This window comes from Spinacia oleracea, chromosome 1 (genome assembly GCF_020520425.1).
Source record: "Spinacia oleracea cultivar Varoflay chromosome 1, BTI_SOV_V1, whole genome shotgun sequence".
NCBI lineage: Eukaryota > Viridiplantae > Streptophyta > Magnoliopsida > Caryophyllales > Amaranthaceae > Spinacia > Spinacia oleracea.
This window is the reverse complement of record NC_079487.1, coordinates 105,621,942-105,644,379: the sequence shown is the minus strand read 5'-3', so window position 1 is coordinate 105,644,379 and position 22,438 is coordinate 105,621,942. Positions and strand designations below refer to the sequence as shown.

The 22,438-nt window shown below is 34.7% G+C and overlaps 1 protein-coding gene across 1 annotated transcript; it reads right to left on the bottom strand.

The window, feature by feature from the left end:
• Positions 1–19,874: 19,874 nt before the first annotated feature.
• LOC110803483 (uncharacterized) lies at positions 19,875–22,046 on the bottom strand. The gene is made up of 3 exons (XM_022009002.2): positions 21,422–22,046; positions 20,664–21,317; positions 19,875–20,521 (listed from the first exon to the last, which is right to left on the bottom strand). The coding sequence occupies exons 1-3, from the start codon at positions 22,044–22,046 to the stop codon at positions 19,875–19,877; spliced, it is 1,926 nt and encodes a 641-aa protein (XP_021864694.2).
• Between the last annotated feature and the right edge of the window lie 392 nt (positions 22,047–22,438).

Here is a 22,438-nt window from a genome sequence, read left to right as displayed (position 1 = left end):
CCACATCACCATTAATAAGTATTATGACATGTCATTGACAACCAAAAAGCATATAGCAAGAATCGAACACTAGACCTCTTGAATTAAAAGTTACACTTCTTACCATCTTAACTAGCCACAATGATGTTATATTTTCCCATTATAAATATAAAATATAAATATAAATGAATAACAATGAATTATAGAAAAAAAACAAAAGGGGCGGGAATTAATTACTTAACTTATAAATGTACAATTCTTCTCTTTTCATCTTAAGCTTAAAAAATAAAAATAAAAATAAAAACTTAGTGTAATGGAGTGTAATTATGAGTACGAAAGACAGAAACATTAACAGAGGTATAATAATCAACTAATCATGAAGAAGAGGACTCGACTTTGTTTTGACTGGCCAATGATCTTGCGTGGAAATCTGATAACGGCACCACCACCTATATATATAAACACATATTTACAAAAGGTGAATCCCACTAAAAGTGAAACCCGGAGCAACGCCCGGGCAACACACTAGTTACTAATTATTTCTAGTTATTAAGCTTATATAATTAATTAATAAAATTAATGACATTATTAATTATTTTTTATTAATTAATATATAATCACTTAAATACGTAAGCTAGTTCAATTTTTTTTGCTAATTTTTGAATTCGAAATAAAAAAGAAAATAAAATAAAATTTTAAAAAATTTATAACATAAAGAAATACATAAACATTTAATATACAATCTTCAATAAGAACTACTTTGGTCTTCTTAATCTCTTCATTCGTTGCCGAAACGACTTCATATATACTCAACCAAGTCATTTTGTGAAAATTGGTTTGGAAATTGTTGTGGGAAAGGGTTATTTTTGCGTGGACTTGGTCCACAATAATATTAGTGAGGACCCAAAATCAATAGTTTTCTCTAGCACCCTTTTTACGCTCATAGTGACCTTTATTGTTCATATAATAACTATAATAAATTAAACACCAAAATTTTTAGACATAGTAACCATTTTTTAAGCATAGTAACCCTATATTTTTTTAAAGCGAATTTGACTTAAAATCACATTATTCAAGCACAACATGTATCAACAACACTAATTTGATATTTTTTTCATAATAATCCTAATAAAATGCCAAAATAAATTAGGAACAAATTGTTGACTTTATTTTAAGGCATGTCCACAATAAATTTAGTGTCGACCAAGTCTATTTAAGAATTGGTGTGTGGGAAATTTGGGTTTGAAAATTGATTTGAGAATTGTTGTACAAATTGTTGGTTTTGATGCATTGGTTGGTTAGGCATGTTATAAAACAATATCCTTTGAGCATTTGGATTAGTAAGGTTATTTGGATCAAAAGAAAAATTACTTTAGAAATTTGGAGAATTGGAAGATCCATAGTTTGGATTAATTTGAGAGGAACCACTTCGGTAATTAGGATTATTAAGATCCATCATTACGAAATATTTTTATATGTAAATACTATGTAAATTGATTTTACAATGAAAAAGAGAAGGGTGAAATTTTAAGGGTGAAAAACTATACCAATAATGGGCTCTATTTATACATGAAATTATAAGAATACCACTGGTGTAATTACTTTTGTGAAAAAAAATTAAATGAATTGTCAATTTACGTTAGAAAATTAACAAAGAACAAAAAAAAGGTGGTAACATTTTATCAACACCAACGGTAATTTGTGTGCAGGGGAAATGAAATGCAAGGGACACATGTCAACATTCTAATGAGTCTTTCTTATTTTCTGACGCGCGTCAGTGTTAAGGCAGATTTTCCCTATTTTATAAAAATTGTGTCGTTTTTACCAATTAACGGACCAAAAAAAAAGATTCTGCTAGTGTGGGTCCTACATTCAGTGACTCTACAGTAGTTGCTTCCTCTCCGCGTGGTGAAGTTGTGAGTTACCACCTACAATGGTGTGTTAACTCACAAGTAGGAGAGAGAACATGGTGAGTTAGTAGCAACTCACCATTGCATATGCTCTTAGTCCAATAGACATTATTTTGTTTTTACTTTCTTTTAGAGACCAATATTCATTATTGCACACTACTCGGTTCAATTATGATGTTTCAATTTAAAATTTTGAGCGATTTCCTTCACTATTGCTCGAAGATCCATTTATTCTCAAAATACGCTATGTTATCACTTATTTCACACTTTACCGTCCACGTCAGCATTAAAACTTGTCAAAAAAATTTAATCAATCGGCGTTAAACCGCCAACAGAAATAGCGGTTAACATACATACAAACCGCTATTTCAATTAGCGACTAAGCGTTAAAGGAACCGTCATTTCACTCGGCGGTTCACTTCCAAACCCAGATAATCAAAGACTCCCTCTCGTATTGATTTCAAAATACGAATTCAAGTGATAATGTAGCGTATTTTGGGAATTAATGGATCTTCAAGCATTATTGAAGGAAATCGCTCTAAATTTTTTGACTATTTACAATTAAAGAGAATTTTCTAAAATTTTCTCATTATATAAGAAAAACATATTCATGTAGAATTTTGTTTGATTCATCACTAATTCACTATAAGTACTTTGAGATATCAAAATTTATAATTTCAATAATGTGTAATTAAAGATAAAAATGATGTAAAATGTTCATTGACAAACGTGAAAAATATTAACTGAAACATCATTATTAAACGGAGAAATTATAACTTCTGTCTTTTTTCATCCAAAATTCGGGTTTCGTATTAGTTAGTGTTTTGGTCAATTCATTTCAACCGGTCTATTCCCGGTTGAACCATTTTGGTATGCCCGTCTGATTAAAGCTTGATTTTTTGGTTTTCAAGAGATTGAGCTACATGCTTTTTTGGTAAATGAAATAATATATTGACCAAAATAATATATACTTCCTCCATTTCTTTATAGTTGGAATACTTTACTTTTTGCACTATTTACGTATTTTACTTTGTTTATTTTGACAATTTATACTTAGGGAAAAATATAATCATGTCATCATGTGGGTTCTTGTTAGATTCGTCTTAATATATATTATTTGAATATCAATCTTTTATAATTTTTACTTATCGATAATTAAATATATTAATTTTTCAAGTTATGCATTGACAAGCATGAAAAGCAAACTATTGTAAGTAAAAATAAACGGATGAAGTACGAGCTAAAGAACAAATCAAAAGAAACCCCAAGTGAAAAATAAAGTACCCATCTAGGATGACTCCCCACTTTTAGCTTTACCCTAAAACAATTGACCCATAAGCTTCACACTTCGAAGCTTTTTACAATAAGTGAAACATCTATCATAAACTAACAGTTGAGTCTCTCCAAAAACCACAAGAACATCAAGCTTAATTACAACTTCTAAATCTTCTTGCATTTCTCTCTTTCCATATCGTATACAAAGTGACAAGACAATAGCAATCTTTTAGAAATAATGTTTCACATAATTTCCATTAAATTGCGCTATTAGACTCTGCAACTCTTGATGCTAATTTGCATGTTGTATGTGATAACCTACCATTTCAAGACTACACTCCAAATCTCGGCATCTAAAGATGTTCAATATTTTCTAACTTCTTATTACACAAGTTGCACAAAGGATCAACATGAACCCCAAAATTCTCAAGTTTGTTAGAAGTAGACAATCTAGCATGAGCAACTAACTAGTTAATAAGAACACATCTTCGTGATGACTAAATCTATCTATACCTAGTATTTTAAAAGGAAATCCATAGATGATTAGATGACACGTGTCACCCCCATTTTTCATCCATAAATTTATTTTTGTTTTTTTTTTCAATTTTTCCTTTTGTTGTTCATTATACGAATATTTTACAGCTTCAACACTTCTTCTACTTCATATTCCTCATTAAACACCAACTCACTATTTAATTTATATGTTCATTCAACATCTTTCACTCCATCTCCCTCTTTACCACTCAATATAAATTCACCATCTAATTTATATTTTTTTCAACTTTCAAATGTGATATCTATATAAATCACACAGAGTACATTCCCACTAAAATAACAAGCTATCAATAAAATTAATATTTTAAAAGACGGCTTAACAACCACTATATAATTCGTCGTTCATTGAACGAGATCAAAAAGCTAGTTATTTCAAATAAGCTTTCCGTCCCACTTGCTTAAAATCACCCCCCATTGATGTATAAACCTTCCTTATAGAATAAGAAGAACCTTTTACAAGTTCTGCATCATTAGGAATTTCAGCTTTAAACTTAGTAACGCTAGATTTTTTCAGACAACCCAAGAAGCTTGGGATGGTGGAATCAAATGCAGCACATTATGATTTTTCACGTAATAAGCGTGAATACAATGAACTTACAACTTATCCTTTTTCTCGTGGATATTCTAAAAAAATTTCAACACTGTTGTTTTGTTCCTAACAAACATATCAGTAATACTTGAACCTCCTGCCCTCTTTGTCGTACAAATGGTGTCCCACGCAGGGGCGAATCTTGAACAGTTTTACGTGGGGGTCCGGTAGAAAAAATTTAATCAATATACCATGTAATAATACAATTATATACAAAATTTTAGGGGGAGACGTAATTAAATACACTATAAAATTTTCTGACCAGGTGGCCAGGCCCACCCCAACACCAACTAAGATCCGTCGTTGGTCCCACGCAACAGGAGATTTATTGAGAGCACCTAAGTTACCAGTCCACAAAAAAAATGCCTGCAAGCAGCTTGTATCAATTTTAAAACCTTCTTTGCAATAAAAGTATTTGACATCAATACATCTGCATACTAAACAAGACAAATCTAATACTCCGTAAGTTACAAAATTCCTGCATAACTAAGAAGTTTGGCAGTGCATGAACCGATTTTTTCTATAATCTTCTTAATTAAAGGTTGACTTTGCATAAATGATAATGTCTTTGTATAAAGGGGAACCCCAAGATATTTAAAAAGAAGAACTCTCAAGGACGCCAAAAGTTCATAAAGAATATCATCCTGGACATGTTGTTGAGCTCCTCCAAAATAAATAGTGGTTTCTCAAAATTGTTTTAAGACCCTAATTAAGCATATGAGAAGAGGAGAGAAGTAAATCATCTGTAAAACACACATGAGTGGGATCAAGTTTTTTGTACCTAGGGTGGACTGGTGGTAACATAAAGCAAAATTCTCTCTAAGGATTATGGGACAACAATTGAGAAACTCTATGCATATCCCAAACAAATAGGGAGACAAAAACCAGATTTCTATTTACACTAAAAGTGTATATTGTTAAGGATGATATACCTTCCACCTCAAACAATATACCCGATGTTAGCTGAGGCAACACTAGCTAAAACTACACTACACAACAACGGATTATATCCCATGTAACTGCCTAATGGGTGTTTGTTACAAGGATGACACATCAGCTACATATTAATTGATTAATAAATAATTAGTTCTCTTTTCCTATTTATCCTAGCAGGTTATTAGTTGTAATCTAGCAGTAGTATAAATAGGATACTTTATCCTAATAATTGACTATTAATTTTGGTCTTCATTAGCTTGTAATTAGAGAGCACTTTGTCTCTCCTATACTTTCCCCCCCATTAATGAAGTATTATCTTTGAGCTACGAGCATAAGGTTTTAGAGATGAATTATGTTTGATTTCTTCTTTATGTAATGATTCCGTAAATGATGATTCTGAGATTGTTGTCCATCAGCTTTTTTTGATGTTGATTGTTGGGGAGGTTTTTGGAATGCACTCTTCTTGATTCTGGTAATTCTTTCTACTGATTTCTGGTGGATTTTATAGTTGACACTGTGATTTTTGTAGTAAATCGTTAATTGTAGTTTTTTTTGGATATGTTATTTATTCAATTGATCGATTGATTTGGCGTCAAAATTTGAAGAGGTTTTGTGTTTTTTTTCTCCATCAAGTTATGGTAATCATGAGTTGAATTTTGTCTTCCTTGGAAGATTCCAGTGATATTCTTTTTGAATAGAGGTTTTGTCGTTTCACATTTTTGAACAACTCTAGGTTCAATTTGCTTCTTAACAATGTATGAAACACCTGTTGATCAAACTATTGTTCCTGATGCTTCAAATAACAAATTAGTTAGTGATGTGTTTGTCCGAACTGGATATGTTGATTGAGACAGTCAGTAATGCTTAGTTTGTCTTCAAGAAACAAGTTGAGTTTCATAGATGGAACATTAGAATCTCATAGTCTCACAGATCCTATGTATAAGGCTTGGTCTAGGTGCAATGATCTGGTACTTAGCTAGTTGCTTTGGGCCTTGGAAAAGCCAATAGTTAAGAGTGTGTGGTATCGTCAGACCGCAAGAAGTCTTTGGAATGACTTAGAGGAAAGGTTTGGACAACCTTCTGCTAAACAACTTTTTTCACTACAACACAATCTGTCTGAGATGCAATAAGGGAGAAATGAATCAATTTCCGATTTATTCACCAAGATCAAAGCACTATGGGATGAAATTGACAGTAATAATCCACTGCCATTGTGTTCTTATACTAATTGCACATGTACGATCACTCATAAGATTTTGAAGAGTCAGCAAGATCAAAGTCTCATGATGTTTTTAATGAAGTTAAATGTCGATTTTGGTATGGTGAGAACTAATGTCTTGATGATGCAACCTCTACCTACTTTGATTGTGGCTTATAGGCTATGTGCACAAGAAGAAAGCCATAAGCAAGTGAGTAATATGTCTACTCATGTTGAGCCGATGGCTTTTGCAGCAGAAAAGAGGAGGTACAATAATAAATACACTGATAAATTAAGGATACCAGCATAATCCAAGAGTTGCTTACCAGAATCAAGGAGGGAATGTAAATAGTAAAATCTTGACGAGAAACAAGAGAACTTGGTTATGTGAACACTGTAAAGCCACATGCGATGGCATATAAAGATGTTACAAGTTGCATGAATATCCTCAAGGATGGGCTAAAGAAAGAAGGACTGCACAAATTTGGCTCAAGCGCGCAGGAGGTGGTGATGTTGATACTTGTCATGAAGAATCATATATGGTCCATGCTTTGTTCACCACTCATAATGCAGCGAACTGAAGGACTTATTGAGCAAGCTTGAAAACGACAAAGAAAAATCTCACAGTCACCACAACTCTGCAAATGCATTTGTGCCAGGTAAATTCTGCTTATTCTCTAAATTGAGTAATGTTTGGGTGATAGATAATGGTGCAACTGATCACATATGTCAAGATTTGAATATGTTCTATGCATAATAAAAGAAAGAACACAATCACTATTCCTGATGGAACACATCTAGCAATAGCACACATATTGATCATAACTTTGAAATATAACATTGTTCTGAAAATGTGTTGCATGTGCATGGTTTTGAGTTCAATTTGGTGTTAGTTCATCAGTTCTGTCAAGATTTGAACTGTACCGTAGAGTTTACTACTATGTCTTGTGTGATTCAAGGGCCTCACTTGACCCATCCACAAGTTCTTGGTAACTTGAATCAAGGATATACTGCACTGAATCAGAATTGGTCAAAAGAGGTGACCAACTTAGCTTAGGGGAGTCTGCTTCTGTTGTTTTCGATAAACATGTTGCTAGTGTCACATGTAATGCTCAATTTCAGTATTCTTGTACAAATGAAACCAAGTTGTGGCCTCTTCTACTTGGTCATTTACCTTTTTCTCATATTTTTTTGGTCAAGAATAATGTTAGTGTCAAGCACGCCTCTAACAGTTTTTGTCAAATTTGTCTTGATGCTAGACAAACTAGGTTACCCTTCCCACATCGCACAATTAAAACTACCAAACCATTCGAGATTCTACATGTAGATGTTTGGGGGCCTTACAAAGCCGTGACTCGTAATGGTTGTACTTTGTTCTTGACAATAGCCGAGGCAACACTAGCTTAAACTACTCTTCACAACAGGGGATTATATCCCATGTAACTGCCTAGTTGGTGTTTGTTACAAGGATGACACGTCAGCTACATATTAATTGATTTAATAAATAATTAATGCTCTTTTCCTATTTATATTAGCAGGTTATTAGTTGTAATCTAGCAGTAGTATAAATATGATATTTTGTCCTAATAGTTGACTATTCATTTTGGTCTTCATTAGCTTGTAATCAGAGAGAACTTTCTCTTTCCTATACTTTCCCCCATTATTGATGTATTATATTCGAGTTATGGGCATAAAGTTTTGGCGATAAATTCTGTTTGATTTCTTCTTTGTGTTAATTAATGATTCCGCAAATGATTACAGTGTAAGGAACATTGCAAAAGCACTCCAAAAGCCAGGTGAGGATTGAGTTGAAAAACCAATAAACATCAAAAAATGTTTAAAAAAGGTCATTCAACAGAGTCATAGTTTTTTTTGGAGATCTATCTTGATCATACAACGAGGAGAAAAACTTTTCATAGTATAACCCTTCACTAATTCATGATTTAGAGTGATATTATTGAAATTAATTGACCTTTAGCAAAATCTGTTTGGCTATCTCTACAATACCAGGAAGTATATTTTGCATTCTATTGACAAGGACTTTGGAGATGATATTATATAACACTGTACAACAGTACAACACACAACAGGTCTAGAATTCTTAACATGAACTGAATTTGAACTTTAGGATTCAAAGTAACATAAGTGTCGTCTACCTATCTATGAAGAGGACTAAAATGATAAAAAATCTTATAGAACTGCGATAAATACTCTGGCCAACAATCACCAAGAAACTCTTGAAGAAATGGACGTTTTATCTATCTATTCTGCAACCTTTAAGTTTATCCATCCAAATAAGGTTGGTTTAATTTCATCAACCGCAAAAGGCATGATGAGATAAGAGTGATGAGAAGAATTAAGGATATTCCCCCCCTCCACAATATTTCTATCAACCACAGGGAGACTAGAAGTTTTTGAGCCCTCAGATTACTATAAAAGGATTTGATTTTTTTTCTTTGATCAGATTTTGGGAACATAATCTTGTTCCATTATCTCTAATAATCACCTTGATGGTATTCTGATTTTGTCTCAGTTTAGTATAGGCATGGAAATATCTTGTTGTTAGATAATTCCTTGAATCGGTCAAGCCCCTTACTGCAACGCCCCAGCACGGGTTATCAGCAGTACTATATAAACTCTATAGGTCATAACCTAGTTGTATTATGTAATCTGTAATCCTCAAGTTCAATAAAACTTTTCACCTTTCTGCCTGTGGACGTAGCTAACACATTGTTAGTGAACCACGTTAAATTCTCTGCGTTCTTTATACATTATTTCTTCTTTCTTTTCATCCGTTATAACAAACTGGTATCGGAGTCGGATCCGCTCTAGGGTTTGAAACTTCATTGAGAAAGATGTCTGGTATTAACGTGAAGGTCGAGAAATTTACCGGGAGTAATAGTTTTAGTTTATGGTGAATCAAGATGCGAGCCTTGTTGAAACAACAAGGGCTGTGGGCGCCGCTTGCTAGGAAGTCGGCGGATCTAATCACTGATGAGATGGCCGTTCTGGAGGAGAAGGCACACTCGACGATTTTGTTTTGTCTTGCTGACGATATCATCACGAGGTCGCGGAGGAGGAAACCGCACAAGGTATGTGGGTTAAGCTCGAGAGTCTGTATATGACAAAGTCCTTAACGAATAAGTTGCTTCTGAGGCAACGTCTGTTCAGTCTGCGAATGCAGGAAGGTATGTCTCTCCGAGATCACTTAGATCAATTAAACACAATTTTATTAGAATTGCGTAATATTGATGTTAAAATTGAAGATGAGGATGCTGCTTTAATTCTGTTAGTTTCTATACCATTATCGTACGAAAATTTCGTGCAATCGTTTATTGTTGGTAGAGATACTATTTCTCTAGAGGAGGTTAGATCGTCCCTCCATACTAGAGAGCTGCGCCATAGGGCGACTGGTACATGTACAGATAATCAGGTTGTTGGGTTAGTAGCCAGTGGGAGTTATGGGCATGGAAATTCGGGGAAGAAGAAATTCAAGAAACCAGTTTCTAAGGGTCCTAAATCTAATGATGTCTGTAATTATTGTAAGGAGAAGGGACACTTGAAATCTGATTGTCCCAAGAAGAAGAGGCAACAGGTTAAATCGTCAGGTACTGCTGCGGTAGCTGATACCAATTCTGAAGAGGATATTGCTTTAGTTGCTGATGAGCACACACATCAGAGTGATGTGTGGATCCTTGATTCTGGAGCGTCTTACCATATATGTCCGCACAGAGAGTGGTTTACAACCTACGAGCAAGTAGACGGTGGCAATATTTCTATGGCTAATAGTTCTGTTTGTAAGGCGGTTGGAGTAGACTCAATTGAAATTCGAACACATGATGGTAAATTCTGCACATTGAATGATGTTAGACATGTTCCACTTATGACAAAGAATCTGATATCTTTGAGTATGTTAGACAACAAGGGTTTCAGTTTTCAGGGTGAAGGTGGAGTTCTACATGTGTGCAAGGGTTCGAATGTGGTTCTGAAAGGTGTAAAACGTGGTATCTTGTATTTTCTTCAAGGATATACGTTATCAGGTTTTGTTGTTGTTGCGTCCTCGGAGATTGATAAGGAGAACATGAACAAGTTATGGCATATGAGGCTTGGTCACATGAGTGAAAGTGGGATGCAAATTCTGTCGAAAGCGGATCTTCTTTGTGGTCACAAGGTCACGGATCTTGATTTCTGTGAACATTGTATTTTTGGGAACTACATCGCAGCAAGTTCCCTAAAGGTATACACAGAACAAAAAGCACACTTGATTACATCCATTCTGACTGTTGGGGTCCTTCCCGGGTGGAGTCTTTAGGAGGTCACAGATATTTTGTGTCAATGATTGATGATTTCTCAAGGATTACTTGGGTGTTCATTATGAAGCATAAAAGTGAAGCTTTTAAGAATTTCAGACAGTGGAAAGCATTAGTGGAGAATCAAACAGGGAAGAAGATCAAAAGGCTGCGAACTGATAATGGTCTGGAATTTTGTTGGTCTGAGTTCGATGAGTTCTGCAAGAATGAAGGGATTGCTAGACATCATACAGTAAGGGATACACCACAGCAAAATGGTGTAGCAGAACGTATGAATCAGACACTTCTGGAGAGAGCTAGGTGCATGCTTTTTAATGCTGGACTAACTAGAATATTTTGGGCAGAAGCGGTTAGTACAATTTGTTATCTGATCAATCGTGGACCTCACACAGGTATACATCTCAAAACCCCTATTAAGGTGTGGTCTGGTAAGCCTGCTTATTACTCTAGTTTAAGAGCCTTTGATTGTACTGTTTATTATCATGTAAATGTGGGTAAATTAGAGCCACGAGCTAAAAAGGGAGTATTTTTAGGTTATGGGGATGGGGTTAAAGGGTATAGAATCTGGTCCCCATCTGAAAAGAGGGTTATATTAAGTAGAAATGTAGTCTTTGATGAAAATTCTATGTTTACCCTACTGTGAAGTCTATTGTTATGTCAGAAAGTGGTAGTGTTAAGAAACAGGTGGAGCAGCAAGTCACTCTAGACGAGAGTGAACCACAAGATGAAGGTCAACAACCACAGTCAGAGTCAGAACCATCAGTTTCTTTATTACCAGTAGCGAATCAACACAGTTTGGCTCTTGATCGATCAAAGAGAGCTAATTATGGGATGCCTCCCAAGAGATATGGTTTTGAAGATATGGTGGCCTATGCACTACAGGTTGCTGAAGAGGTGGATCCTGACTCTGATGAGCCATCCACCTACAAAGAAGCAGTTATATGTACTGAGTCTACCCAATGGCTTGCTGCAATGGGAGATGAGATGGAGTCACTTCATAAGAATCAGACTTGGAAATTAACCAAGAGACCTCAAGAAAGAAAGATCGTCACTTGTAAATGGGTCTACAAGAAAAAGGAAGGAGAAACATTTGTCGAGGGTATCAAGTATAAAGCTCGAGTAGTAGCTAAAGGGTTCACTCAATGAGAGGAAGTAGACTACAATGAGATTTTTTCACCAGTGGCCAGACACACTTCCATCAGGGTGCTACTAGCAATAGTTGCACATTAGGATCTGGAGCTTGAACAACTTGATGTGAAGACAATTTTTCTGCATGGAGAGTTAGAAGAGGAGATATACATGACTCAGCCAGATGGTTTTCAGGTTCCTGGTAAGGAAGATTATGTTTGCAAGTTGAAGAAGTCCTTGTATAGACTAAAGCAATCTAAGTCCGTAGATACTCCTAGTGCTGCAAATGCACATCTGTCTGTAGATACTCCTACGGCAAAGCCCGTGGATACTCCTAGTGCTGCAAATGCACATCTGTCTGTTGCTTTTGCACCTAAGTCTGCTTAGGAGAAGGAGTACATGTCTCGAGTTCCCTATGCTAGTGCAGTAGGAAGCTTGATGTATGCAATGGTCTGCACTAGACCTGAGCTGGCACAGTCTGTTAGTGTTGTTAGTAGGTTTATGGGTGAACCTAGAAAGGAGCATTGGCAAGTTGTGAAGAGGATTTTTCGGTCCGTACCTAAAAGGTACATCTGATGTTGGTCTCATTTATGGAAGTGATACAGAGTGTTTGGTGACAGGGTTTTCAGACTCTGATTATGCTGGAGATGTTGACAGTAGAAGATCTATGACTGGTTATGCTTTCACTCTTGGTGGTTCAGTTGTCAGTTGGAAAGCTATTTTGCAACCTAAGTAGAGTACATGGCATTGACAGAAGCAGCAAAAGAGGGAATATGGTTGAAAGGGTTGGTCAGTGATTTGGGTCTACATCATGATCAGACTATAGTGTACTGTGACAGTCTCAGTGCAATCTGTTTAGCTAAGGATCAAGTACATCATGAGAGGACTAAGCACATCGATGTAAGGTATCATTTTCTGAGAAGTGAGAAGAAAAATTAAGGTGAACAAAGTAGGTACTGCTGATAGCCCAGCCGATATGTTCACCAAGCCGGTTCCACATAGCAAATTTCAACACTGCTTGAACTTGCTAAATGTTAGGAGTTGTTGATTTCCCTTTTGAGGGAAAAATCTGAGGCAGAGGAGTTTCTGGCACATCTGGCATTGTAATGGTGCATCTGGTACATCGGTTATTTGTGAGAGGATTCAAGTCAAGGTGGAGATTTGTTAGATAATGTCTTGAATCAGTCAAGCCCCTTACTGCAACGCCCCAGCACGGGTTATCAGCAGTACTATATAAACTCTCTAGGTCATAACCTAGTTGTATTTTGTAATCTGTAATCCTCAAGATCAATAAAACTTTCCTCCCCTTTGCATGTGGACGTAGCTAACACATTGTTAGTGAACCACGTTAAATTCTCTGCGTTCTTTATTACGTTATTTGTTCTTTCTTTGCATCTGTTATAACATTTGTATTAGCATCCCCAAGTTTACTCCAGTCCTTTTCTATAACCAGACTAGCTCTCTCCTCAATACTACTCCATTTCTCCAAGTGTTGCAAGATGTCCCCTTTCTCAATAAGTTGTTCTTTGTGCAAATGAGCTAATATGTTAACAGGTAAAGAATACACTTTTCTTTAAAAGACTCGTAAGATGGTAATAACATTTATGATATATGAAAACAGGAAGCAACAAAATTTATTCATAACATCAACTAATATCATCAAACTACTAGTTATAAAATTTATAATAATTTTTTGTTATTTATTATCTATTGTTTATTGTCTATATATTATCGCCTCCGTTCCTTAATGTTTCGGCACAAATACAGGGTATCCTTGACTAATGAGTTGTACGGTAAAGACGACCAGAGGTCTTCAAGAGTCTTCTTCCTAGGCGGAGTTAGACGGAGGTTCTGGGCTCAAGTTCCAGAATTCGGTTTGAGATTTGATTGCGTGCCTTCTGATGTGCATTCGGGCCGTATATATAGGAATATAGGATAGAAACCCTAATCTGGTTCCTTGGTCAACCCGAACTCTTTGCCTAGCCGACTTCTGTTAGGTTTGGGAGCACATCCATTCGGTGGAGTATAATTGGACGATCTTAATGACTACGGGCCGGCCGACTCTTGTGGGCCGTCCCCCGTGGGTCATCCCTAATATGTGTATTTTACCCATGTTAATGTCTGTCAAGGCCTATTGCGTATGGCCCATGTGTCGACGTGTCGTGAGCCGTTTGTATTCCCAAACACTTAATATTCTTTCCATTTGGAATTTTGCCACTATTCACAATGGAATATAATCTTTTTGAATTATTTTCAATAGATAAGAAAAAACATAGTGGGGGTCTTGTTTGATTCGTCACAATGAATACTTTAACAATACGAAATTTTATAAATTTTAATAACACGTAATTAGAGATATTAGCGATTTAAAATGTGTATTGGTAATTGTGCCAAAGGGAAATATGAAGAATATTTAGGAACATATAGAGTATTTATTATTTATTACTTCTTTATTTCAAGTAATATTTAGCTCAGTTTAGTTCAGCTCAACTCAATTCCTTACTTTTTAAATACTAATTCAGTTCAGCTCAGTTTAATATAGCTGGATTACTAATGTGATCACCCTAAACTCACTTCGATTGTAGTACGGAGTAGGAGATTGCTACTAGCCTACTAGTACAAAACAACGAACAAGTACTCGATCTCATCCTATTTTATAATCAATATTATTATAAAGCCCACAATTTAGTAGAAAAATTAGGCAGGCCCAATCATCTTTTACCTTAGTTCCAGGCATGATAAGAGACAAGGCGGCAAAGTCCTATTTATTTGACGGACAAATACCAAGATACTCCCTCCGTCTGTTTTTGTGTTTTTATGTTTGTTATTTTTCACGTGTTTTAACGATTAATTAATTTGCATCGATATTCCTTAATTTTTTTTATTTAAACAAGATAATTACGTTTATTTATAATGTTTTCACTTTTATCAAAATTCTGATATTGAGAAATGAGAAAATTTTAATGTACCAATTAAAAAAGTGTGAGAGATTAAATGACACAATAAATTTAATTGGTTAAAATTATAATTGAATACAATTTTGATAGAATACTAAGTCATTTATGTGATAATATAAAAGAAAACGTAAAGAACATTTTGAAATACCAAAAAAGAAAAACGTAAAGAACAAAAAGAGACCGAGGGAGTACAAGATATATTGACTTTGTTGACTGAAGAAGACGATAAGATTTAGATCACCTCTTTACTCTTTTGGCGGCATCCGTCTGCAACTCTACGTTTAAGGAGATTGTCAATTTGTCATACTCTATCACCACCGAGGGAGTTCCATTCAAAGGTCAAGCTGCGACAGCGCCGCGCCACTCCTCGGCCCTCGCACCATTAATTCGTCTCTTTCTTAGACTTGTACGACATCTGTCCAATTCTCCATTGATCTTAAGATCGATAACAACACTATAAATACCCTCTCATCCATCACCACTTTTACCCATCACCAAAACAAACCAAAATAACATAATAATATTACCATTAGAGCTTAACGTGCAGTGAGAAACACTTAATTAATTTCACGGAAAATAGCAAAATGATGAAGATGATGAAAAGCTTAGTGATGATCATTATGGTGATCATGGCTGCTATGGTGGGAACATCAATGGGGCAGCAAGGTGCATGTGGTCCCAGCCGCAGTTGCCGACCAGGACTTTGCTGTAGCAGATTCAATTACTGTGGTTCTGGACCTGCATATTGTGGCCGCGCCACTCCCGATCAGGAGTCTGAAGCCCTTGCCCGTGACATTGCCGCACATACTCGTCAGATTCTTGCTGCTGCTGCTAAACATACAGCTCCTTGATCGGATCGAGTTCACGCTGAAAGTTGCCAATGGGTCGCCGGGTCGGGTTTGATGATGGGCAAAGTCGTTTTGCTTTCTAATAATAGTCGTTACTTAATAATAAGCACACTACTAGGAAAATAACTTCTTATGGAAGTATACTTTCCTAGCTAAGTTATGATAGTGCGTGGCTTTGTTGTAAATTACATGAATAATACATGTAGCTAGTTCTGCGTTGCAAAGTTGTTATTTCCTAGTGTTTTAAATTTTAATCTATGATACCATATATGGATGTTATGTTTCAACTTCAATTAATGCGTGAAAATACAGTCCGTTTTAATTCGTCTCTTTTATGTTGTGGCTTAGACTGATTTAATTAAGAGTTTCTAAAATGTGTACGAAGTTTGTGTTTTTCTTGTGTCATATACATTCCTTTCATGTGTCGAGAGTTCCTAATATAGATTACACGAATTCATATTCACAAATAGTACGGAGTATACAATATGTACACCGAAACAAATGTTAATTAAAAGTACTTAAAAGTTATCTATTTTTAGTGATAAGATTTTTTATTTTAATAAAAATATTTCTTTAAAATCACTCATAATGCATAATATTACTCATTTAACCCTTTAAAATATTTATCTATCAACTTTTTTTTTCATAAATTAAAGTTAACCAAAACATAATAAAAGTTACAAAAAAGTAGATAAAAGTCACAAAAAACTGGATAAACGTTATCTTGGTCTACAATGATTTAAAAATGAGGGAAGTGGAAATTCATGGAAATTTATATATTGACTAGTTGTTTGGTTGATATAAAAAAATAAAAATAGAGGAAGTTGGAATTCATGGGAAGTTGGAATTCGTACAAAACATGGGAAATAAATTACCTAACCCCCTGGCCAATCAAAGTTCATGGGAATTTCTATTTTCTATATTGTCAACCAAACAACTTAAATAATCCTCATGAATTTAACAAGGGAATTAATTTCCCTTGCTATGGGAATTAATTCCCATGTCAATCAAACAAGCCCTTATTTATTATACATCTTGTGCGCGCGTACATGAAAGACCTTTTGTATAAATTGTTCATTTCTATATAAAACCGTTATAAAAGACTTTGAGAAAGTTCCTACACAAGGTAGGATCAACTTAGTTATCTCGATATATTTCCAACAAGTGATCATTCACAAATTTCTATGAGTAGCGATAAAAATCGGAGGGCAAATTTCTCTTTGGTTCGAATATCTCTTTGGTTCTTATTTATAATGCCTTTATGTATATTCTAGTACAAAACTAACAACTAAGTTGGCCACTCCCAAGGATAAAAGATAAGAAATGATGGTAATTAAAATTAATTTTGTTCTCCTTGCGATAATTTGACACTCTTTTAAATTTTGGTATTTACTACCTTAAAAATACACCACTTTTGTATTTACTACCTTATGAAATTTTTATTTTAAATTACTACCTTAAACTTTCAAAAAAAAATTAATTACTACCACTTTACAGTTTTCTAATTTTAAAATTAAGATATCTCTTTCGTTTCTTAATTGTTTAATGTGATTCAAAGTTCATTATTCTCCTTGCTCTATAGGGATTTCATTGAGAATGGCATTTAAAAACAATTCGTTTGATAATTCATAAATATTTTAAACTTTTACAAATAATATTTAATTCATTTTACCTTTTGCAAAATTTTAAAAGCAAGATCCCTATGGAATCCTTACACATAAATGAGAAGAATGGGCTTTGAATCACTTAAAATGATTAAGAAACGAAAGAAATATCTCAAATTTAAAATGAGAAAACTGTAAAGTGTTAGTAAATAAAAATAAATTGGAACTTTAAGGTAGTAATTTAAAATAAAATTTTCATAAGATAGTAAATACAAAAGTGGTGTATTTTCAAGGTAGTAAATACCAAAAAAATCCTAGAAACTATAAACCCCATTCCCTAAAAAAAAAACTATAAACCCCATATCACTATTTTATTTTGTTAAAAAAAGCAGTGTGTTTTAAAAATATTGACTTATATATTTACCTTTCAAATTAAAAGACTAATTTTACTAAAATGGTAGGTATTCCAGTATTATACGAGCAATGCAGAGGAGAGAGTGATGAGATGAATCTGTCAATTATCAGGCCATTTTTTTTGTGTTAAGATAAGATGTCCACTATCTAATGGAATTAAGATAAAAATAATAGGAAAAGGAAAAAGAAAAAAAGAAAATTTGTAAATAATCCAACCTTTTGTCCGTTCTTCTAAAAACAGTACCACCATTGATTTATTCTCGAATAATCCAAGTTACGGGGTGTATCTTCCAAAATAGTACTTTTTACCTACGACCTTAGTAGTAGATCCAAAGTTTTCTTTAAAGTTTAAACATATATGCCACTTGTCATTCTATAATTGGTTTACATTCTTTTATATTTATTTTAAGGAAAAATTAACAATAATAATCCGAACTATCGGTGGTCTTCTAAAAATAATCCCAACTATCAATTATTCCACTATAATCCCAACTATCAACCTAGCCTTCCAAAATCAATCTCAGTTTACCATTTACCTACGAAGCCGGTTTTTTCTTCTAGACTTCTTCCCTTATTTTATTCACCTTTCATCTGTCTCTCTCCCTCCACCTTAGCGTACCATAACACTTCAACCCCTTTTCTTTCTCAATAAAAAACCACGACAATATCCCAACTCACATTCAATACCGGAACTATCTCTAACCAGATTGTTCGGTAGGTACTTGATTGTCTGAGTTTTTGTAATCACCTATCTTTCTCCTGCACGTGAGTTTTGTTCATGAAGTTTGCATTAGATCCTTCATCAAAGATTCAAAGATGGATAATATGAATACAAATCCACTCTTCTCAAATTTAATTTCCCCATCCCCATTCCTTTTACATTTTAACATAGTTTCCTGTTCTACTATTATTAAAAAGAAGAAAACCCAAATCACAAGTTCATAAAAACAAAAATCTGTTGAACAAGAATACAAAGAAGACGTAAATCAGGGGATTTTATGTAAAATTAAGCAAGGTTAATATCATGAAGGTATGTTGTTTTTGATAATAAGGATCATGCGATGGCAATTAACAGTGAGTTGGTGATTAATCAAGCAAAGTCTTGATTTCAGTTGTTGACATGCCGGAGAAGAGGAGGAGGAAGTTAGATAGAAAAAAAAAGTTATTGGACCAATAATATTACGACACCTAATTTATTTTACCTGTTGAAGAGGTCGACAAAAATCTAAGACTGTTTTGGGAAGGCTAGGTTGATAGTTGGGATTATAGTGGAATAATCGATAGTTAGGATTATTTTTAGAATACCATCCATAGTTCGGATTATTATTGTTAATTTTTCCTTATTTTAATTATTTTCTTTTAAAAAGATGAACTCTCCCTCCTTCCTTCACCTCCTTCCCCAACATTCACACCCCCCATCGAAGAAGTCCCGCCACCACCTCTCCTCCCCTCCACAACCTCCACGCCCCTTTCTCTCTCCACCCCTCCACCACCCGTTTCTCTCTACCTCTCTACCTTCGCTGCACTTTCTTCCTCTCTTCACTCCCTTTTTATTTGTCTACTCCAACCTACTCAACATTATCCAGCCAACATTCAACCCCGATGCACATCTCCACCGCAACAATGTCCCACCAGTCACCATCAACACCCCTAATTAATCCATCGCCAACACCAGCCACGTACACCATAACACCAACCTTTCCACTTCATTTCTGTCAACACAAAGTTATACAACAACAATAAACTGACCAACAATTAATGATAATCATTGTACATGTATGTGACATACTTATGAGAGTACACTTGTAAACAATTACGAAGCAATCACTCCATTCCTCTCCTATCAAATGTATTCTACTTGTACATCAGGTCAACACTTACTAAAGCCCCAAAGAATAATAGGAAATAAAATAGAAATCAATAATAATTGCTAAATTGAATTGGAGAATAATAAAATTAAACAAGCTAGCAGTAACAAGTGGGATTATAATTGATTTGGCCGCGGCGGATCTATAAAAAAATTATGACCTGGGCCAAACTAAATATAACAAGAAATTTAACTAGTATGAATTGTACATATAACTTTCAATTCAAAAATAATAATTGTGCGTTGAAACATACGACTACATATTCTCAAAAAATTGTTTGATCAAATAAATAAACTATTTTTCTCAACTAAATTGAACTCTCCTTGGTTTCATGGAATTAAAATCTGATGTGATGGATTCAACCGTAAATTTTTCAGCAATTTCTTTTTCTATATACAAAACCAAGTAGTTTGAAAGAAAGTCATCTTTCATCTTATTCCGCAAACTAGTATTGACAATTTTCATTGCTGAAAAAGCTCTCTCAGTAGTCGATGTACTAACCGGTAGTGTTAAAATAAGTCTAATCAATCTGTCAACCAAAGGATAGATATCCGACTTCCCAGTTTCGGCCAAACTTCGACATAGATCTGCTATAGTGCACAAATTCTTCATCTCTGGATGTTTAGGAGCATCACAATAAAATAAATCAAGTTGATACTTCAAATGGAATTTGGAATTTTCATGATTAGAAAAGTCCTCCGGATAGTATTTCTCTGCAAGACGACAAATTTTTTCCACATTGAAATGTTTATAGCCATCAATAGGATTCAAAGTTGTACTTAAAATAAGTAGCTCTGTTGTTTGCTCACTAAAACGACTATTTAGTTCCTGCAATTGTTGATCCATGGTAGCTGTAAATACATCCACCCTATAGTGATGCTCCACCGATATGACATCTTTGTTACGCCGAGACCGAATAAAATCAGAATAAGGAACATGCAAATCAGAGACTGTGATCGCATGTTTATTGCAGAATACGAGTACTTTGTAAAAGATTTTTCCATCAATCATCTCTCAACTTCTGAATTAAAGATTTTGTGCTAGAAACTAAATCCATAGCATTTAAAATGTCTATTGATTTATGTTGCAAACCTCGATAAAGGGCATCTGTATATCCCATAAGTTCCTGCATCACATGTAAAATGAATAAAAAATCAAAAGGCAACAACTTTTTAAGAGCATAAGTGGCATCTCCACGTTGAGCATAAGTGGCTTGACGATCTGTAGCAATTGTCTCAAGGACACAACGAGTAGCATTGAACATCTTTACAACACTATATATGGACTTGAAATGAGAACTCCATCTAGTATCTTCGGGACGTTTCAAGGTGCCTATTTGATTCAACCCTTTACCAGTCTCAACCTCCTCGATTTCAACCAAGTATTCCAACTCGGTTACTTGTCTATCTTGTAATTCATCGTGACGCTTAGAAGAAGAATTGACTACATTCACAATAAATATCAAATCTTTAAAAAATTCATGAACCTCGAACACTTCTCTGGCAGCAGCAACAAGAGCCAATTGCAATTGATGTGCTAGGCAATGCACATAGTATGCATATGGACAATCTTCTATAAACAAGGCTTGCAAACCATTCCACTCCCCACGCATATTACTAGCTCCATCATATCCCTGACCTCTAAGATTTTGAATACTTAACTCATGATTAGACAAAACTGTGGTGATTTCTTCTTTAAGGGTCTTAGAAGTAGTATCCTTGACATGTACCAACTCCAGAAACCGTTCTAGTAGAATCCCATTCCCATCAACAAATCTTATGAAAATAGGCATTTGTTCCCTTTTGGATACATCTCGAGATTCATCAACAATAATACAAATTTTGAATCACCAATCTCCTTGCGAATTTCATTTTGCACTTTTTGAGCAAAGATGTGCAAAATTTGCTTTTGGATGTCCGGAGCTATATATTGAGCATTTTGTGGAGCATTTCCTAACACAACTTTTTGTACATCTTTATTATAATAAGCAATTAGTTTCAACATCTCTAAAAAATTCCCTTGATTTAGTGATGTTGCACTCTCATCGTGTCCCCTAAATGCACATTTTTGAAATGTAAGCCATCGAACAATTGTAATTGAAACACTTAGTCTCAAACAATTATCAGCAATCTGTTTTGGGGCAAGTTTTTCAATGACAGTGTCAACATGACCTTTAGGATTCTTCCTATTCTCCCAACACAAAGCAGAATATGCATGAGCTGAATTAGTATCTTTTCCCATATGAGATACAAATACACAATCTTTTCCACCAACTCTTTTCCAGTTCCTAAATCCTTGCATTGTAAAAGTATCCGAACTAGATTTTCCTAATGGTTTTTTTCCAAAAAGAAAGCATGGGAAACAATAAGCAGCATCGGTAGTTGGTAAATACCCCAACCAATTAAAAGTCTCAAACCACTTAGACTGAAATCGCCGTGAATGATCAACTGGACCAGAATGGGGATATTCATTCATAGGAATTTGGTAAGGTCCGTACTTTACGAATTTTACCACAATATTTTCTTGTTCGTCTGCAGGATAACTAGTAATTGGCTTACGCAATGCTGGATCACGCACAAAAATATCACCCGAATTAAATGTAGACGACTCAACTCTATGTGTATCCGAAGGTTGCGTCAAGAGTTTGAGTTAATGTCTCTTCAACCACATCATTCGTCTCAACAATACCACTGGGATTGGTATTATCAACATTATTTTCCGTAGTGGGTTTCGATTTTGTAAAGTATGAATCGATTGTTTTCCTCTTCATAATTAAACCTATAAATAATTAATATGAACAAATTAATATAAACTACTCCGTTTGTAAAACAAATTAATAAGTTTCTTAACCTTATAATATTATATTG

Coding starts and splice junctions, on each gene's coding strand:
- LOC110803483 (XM_022009002.2), bottom strand. CDS start 22,046: ATGAATGAATATCCCCATTCTGGTCCAGTTGATCATTCACGGCGATTT. Junction 21,318..21,421: donor TGAAATTCGCAAGGAGATTG/GTGATTCAAAAT, acceptor GGATTCTACTAG/AACGGTTTCTGGAGTTGGTA. Junction 20,522..20,663: donor TACAGATGCCCTTTATCGAG/GTTTGCAACATA, acceptor ATGCGATCACAG/TCTCTGATTTGCATGTTCCT.